Raw genomic sequence first — 4,449 nt, 5'->3', positions numbered from 1 at the left:
ATAATATTGGAAATCAATGACCCATCAGTCCCTTTCAATAATGGTAACATTGAGAAAGGCTCGAAATTAGATTCTTCTACTTTTATGCCTAAACTTGTTTTCCAAAATGATTTCTCCTTAGTCCATAGTTCACCCTAGCTTTGACACCAAAGTTATGGAAGAATGACAGTGGCCAAGGAATATCTTTTTTTTTTTTTTTTTATAGAAAATTCACTCTTAAACCACAGCAGTTGTTTTTAAACATCAACTGCCACTCCACCCCCACAGACAGAGATAGCATCTTTTCCTTATAGCTAAAAAAAAAAAAAAAACCCATCTCTTTGTTTTGTGTCTATTTTTATTTGTGACATGTTAGACCTATATAAGAGCAAAACTAATGTCAGATAAGATGTATTGTGTAAAGACACTGAGTCACATGGGAAGCTGATAAAACATTATTAACATTTTTGGTATAATTCTTCAAATTTCTCTTCTGTATAAAATAATTTTTTATTCAGGGGGAGGGGTTGAAGGTTAATTGAATTAGATTTTTTTTTCCTATTTGCTTTATTTGAATGTGTTAAGGGCAACAGTGAAAAATATTGATTAAGGCTACCATTATTTCACAGCAAGAACATATTCCCACAGAGTTGTCTGGCTCTGACTATAATAATAATTTGGTGCAATGGCTTTAAAAGTAGTGGGGTGATAATAATTAGGGTGTTCGACAGAAATTTCAATACTGGATTCAACATTTCACCATGCAAGGCATGAAAATTGCAGACCGGGGGCTAGTCAGCTCTAAGTACTAATTAACTAATTAATCAGGTGCTGAAACCAACTGAATGGAGGATATCAGCCAGACAACTCAAGCCCCAACAGAGGGTTGAGCTCTTTTAAAAAAAAACAACAGTACAGTCTTTCTTCTTGAGTTTTTAACCCAATCAGAAATGAGTAGGTTATGGTGTCCTCCTGTCATTCATTTGGGTCCAAGCTTTTTCCTTAGGGAAAATAAAGACATGTGCCTGTGATCCTAACTGTAAGACAGGATGAGTACCGTAGTCCTCAATGCCCTAGCAAATTCTCAGACTCCTAGCCATGAAGTACTTCGAGATCTGGGGGACACAGTGTTGGGCAAGGGAGCTCTGCCTTTCTGGGGCTGAGTTTACAACATTTCAATCTAGGAGCAATGAGAAATAACCATTTGGGCTGATCCTAGGTCTTTTGCCTCATCCTTCGTTTATGTAAATGAGAAAGGTCCAATTACACATATGGAAAAAAGGTTTAATGAATCGTGAAAAAGCCTAGTTTACAGAGAAAGAGCACAATCCCCTCTTTTTCGTCTTCTTGTCTTTTAAGTTTAAGTTAGAAACATGTATTTCTTTTCAGGAAAATGATGAACCTGATGATTAGGTCATTTTATATACTAATTTTTATACTTGGGATTTATCAGATATGTTTTGATGGAAGATTGAGCTTCTTTTATATTTGTCCATAAGCCTATTCTTTATGTGTAGCAAATTATCCTATAACGTAAACTATCATTTTTTTCACTTTCCCCATGAATTTGAAAAATGACTGCATGTGAATTTCTCCCCTTTTCATGTTATTCTTAGCTTAGTGACAGTTGTTTTTTCTTCTTTTAATAGTTTGTTCTGGAATTGTCTGCAGTGCAAATGGATTGCATCATTATAAAGGAACTGATATTGAACTCAAAGAAAACACATTCGTTTGTTTCCTGCTTCACTTTTGTATTGGTATTTTTGCAATATTTTAAGGAACCATAATTTCAGGGTGGTGGACATGAGGGTTTTCTTTTTTTCTTCTTCTTTCTTTCTTTCCAAAAGCGGCCTGGATTTCAGCCGTTCCTTACTCTGGGACCTTTAGGGGAGAAACGCACCACAGATAACGACTCCATGGCATTTTAATGACATAAACCTTTGCAATAATAGTTACTCTTAGAATTTGCTCAGTATGCAAGTAGTCCCGAAGAAGTGTTTTGCAGGGACAGCAGGAAGGTTTTTTTCATCACAACTTTTAAGTGCTTTTCAGAGACCTAGCCCAAATACCTTAGTGGACACGAGGGGGAAACTGAGGCCCAGGAAGAGCTTACGTGCGCGGGGGGGTGGGAGGGTGGCAGAAGGAATGTACGCTTTGGAAATAGCACTCCCCTGTTTCTATACAAGATACAGCTTCGATGCATAGGGAGCACTTTTTCGAGCACCTAGTGTGTGAAATACACTGTTGGACTCCAGACTGGCTGCCCAGTTATGACGATCCTTACGGTCTATCCACTGTGGCACCCCGGCCTCCCCGGATCGGCGCCCTGGATGTGTTCGACACCATGAAGTTGCCCCATAATCCTCTCTGGCAACATAGGATGTAAAATTTGATCAGCTCATTGGATGCAAGCTGACAAGTCCCAAAAATGTGTGAAAAAGGGGCCAAGCGGTAGGCAAGCGCCGCGCGGAGAGGCAGCGCTCCAACCGCCGCTGCCCCCTCCCCCTGCGAGTTCTCAGTACGGCAGCCGCGGCGCTCGCGGGGGCTGGGGCCGATCGGTCAGCCTGCGGCGGCGGCGACAGCGAGGCCGAGGCGCCGTGAGGGGGCAGGAGGAGCGATCGGCGGGACCGGAAGGGGACTGCGCGGCGGCGCCGGCGGCTGCGGGGGTTATCTCCGTGGCTCCACAGAGTGTGCTCGCAGCGTTGCCGGGGGCCGGGCCGGCGGGGCGGGGCGGGGCGTGCACCCAGGCCGCGCTAGGCGCGCGCCGGAGCAATTGGCCTCAGGGCCCCACCGCCCGCGCGCCCGCCCGGCGGCGCCCGCGGAGGCGGCGGCGGCGGCGGAGGCGGCGGCGGCGGCGGCGACGGCGGCGGCGGCGGCGGCGGCGGCGGCGGTGGCGGTGGCAGCCGCCGCGGAAGGAGGAGGGGGATCCGCCAGCAGGAGGTGAGGTGGAGGTGGCCGAGCGAGCGGTGGTGGCGGAGGAGACGGTGGTGGAGGAGGCTCGCGGCCTGGAGGTGCAGGATGGAGGAGCAGCCGAAGGAGGGCGAGGCCGAGGTCGCCGAGCACTGGTTCTCCAAGTGGGAGCGCCAGTGCCTGGCCGAGGCCGAGCAGCAGCAGCAGCTGTGCCCCGAGCTGCAGGACGACGCGGCCGCCGACGCGGCGGGGCTCAAGAGCGAGCAACAGAGGCTCTGGCATCTTTTCCAGATCTCGGCCACCGCCGTGGCCCAGCTCTACAAGGATTCCGCCTGCCAACAGCCAGGACTGTCTATGTGGGACCCCTTCCAGAACGCGGCCATGGCCGTGACCAGCCTGTACAAAGAGAGCGGGCATGCCCACCAACGAAGTTTTGACCTGGGCGTCCAGGTTGGCTACCAGCGGCGCATCAAAGATGTACTGGAGTGGGTGAAGAAGGGCCGGAGCACCATCCGTCGCGAAGACCTCATTACCTTCCTCTGTGGCAAAGCGCCCCCCGCTGCTCCCCCCCAGCGCACCCCCAGGACGACCCCGAAGCCGTCCGCCGGGGTTGCCACGCAGGCTGCGGGCACCGAGTCCACTTCGTCGGTGGATGTCGACCTGCAGCCCTTCCAGGAGGCCATCGCCCTGCATGGCCTCAGTGGCGCGATGGCCAGCATCAGTGTACGATCCGGAGCGCCTGGGTCCCCTGCTCCAGACAGCGCGGTGGCCACCAGTGGGCGTCGAAAAAGTACCTTCCTTGAGGACGACCTGAACCCCTTTGGGGCAGAAGAACTGGCCCTCCGTCTGGAGAGTGGCAGCATCCGCAAGCGCTCCTCGGCCCAGTTCGGTGATGGCACCATAGACTCCCCATCCCACAAGCGCAACCGATTGGTCTAGACTGCCCCGTTGCGCGCCCACCACCATCTTGCTTGACAGCTCACTTGACCTTCAACATGCTTGTCGAACGGCTACTGGGGATCATCTGTCTGCCTTCTCCAAGTTAAACAAAGCTTTCGGTCCAGTTTACCAGAAAGAAACTCCAAAAGTATTCCAGAGAATGGCTCGGCTGGCTGACTTTCCAACAAATACAATGTTATTAGGGAACATGCAGTACCACCGAGTCAGCAAGACCGTGTGAAGCGAAGAAGTATGCAGTCAGAGCGGGAGCCTACTATATCTTGTGCATAGCTATATTCCTTAGCACCTTGCACAGTTGCTGGTGCTCAAAATGTTTGTTGAATCTATTAATTTGACCTAATTAAAAATTCATAAAGGAGAGAGACACAGCAGGTGTTTACTTGCATATATAATAATTTTATCCTTCCTTGTTTTGGTTCTCCGCTTTAATGGTCTTTGCCAATTCAGTTACATTGTACCAAAATGTAAGATTAGACATCTTTGTGACTCTGGACTCTTCCGTTTGTGCCCCATTGTACATGCACCTAATTTCTAGAAATCTGTGGAAGTAATATATTTTAGGCTGTGATTTGTTTTGGAAAAAAATGATTGATGGCTTTG

The 4,449-nt window shown here is 49.2% G+C and overlaps 1 protein-coding gene across 1 annotated transcript; it reads left to right on the top strand.

Annotated features, from left to right (window-relative positions):
* The first annotated feature begins 2,977 nt into the window (after positions 1–2,977).
* Positions 2,978–4,207, top strand: LOC122097107 (UPF0472 protein C16orf72). Its single transcript, XM_042667596.1, has one exon. It carries the CDS (start codon positions 2,998–3,000, stop codon positions 3,826–3,828), a length of 831 nt encoding a protein of 276 aa, XP_042523530.1. The 5' UTR covers positions 2,978–2,997; the 3' UTR covers positions 3,829–4,207.
* Positions 4,208–4,449: the final 242 nt, after the last annotated feature.

Source organism: Dipodomys spectabilis, unplaced genomic scaffold, assembly GCF_019054845.1.
Source record: "Dipodomys spectabilis isolate Male_0828 unplaced genomic scaffold, ASM1905484v1 ptg000414l, whole genome shotgun sequence".
Lineage (NCBI taxonomy): Eukaryota > Metazoa > Chordata > Mammalia > Rodentia > Heteromyidae > Dipodomys > Dipodomys spectabilis.
This window is presented reverse-complemented; position numbering and strand designations above follow the sequence as displayed.

What these genes read in the sequence shown, in the direction of transcription:
- LOC122097107 (XM_042667596.1), top strand. Translation starts at nt 2,998, where the DNA reads ATGGAGGAGCAGCCGAAGGAGGGCGAGGCCGAGGTCGCCGAGCACTGG.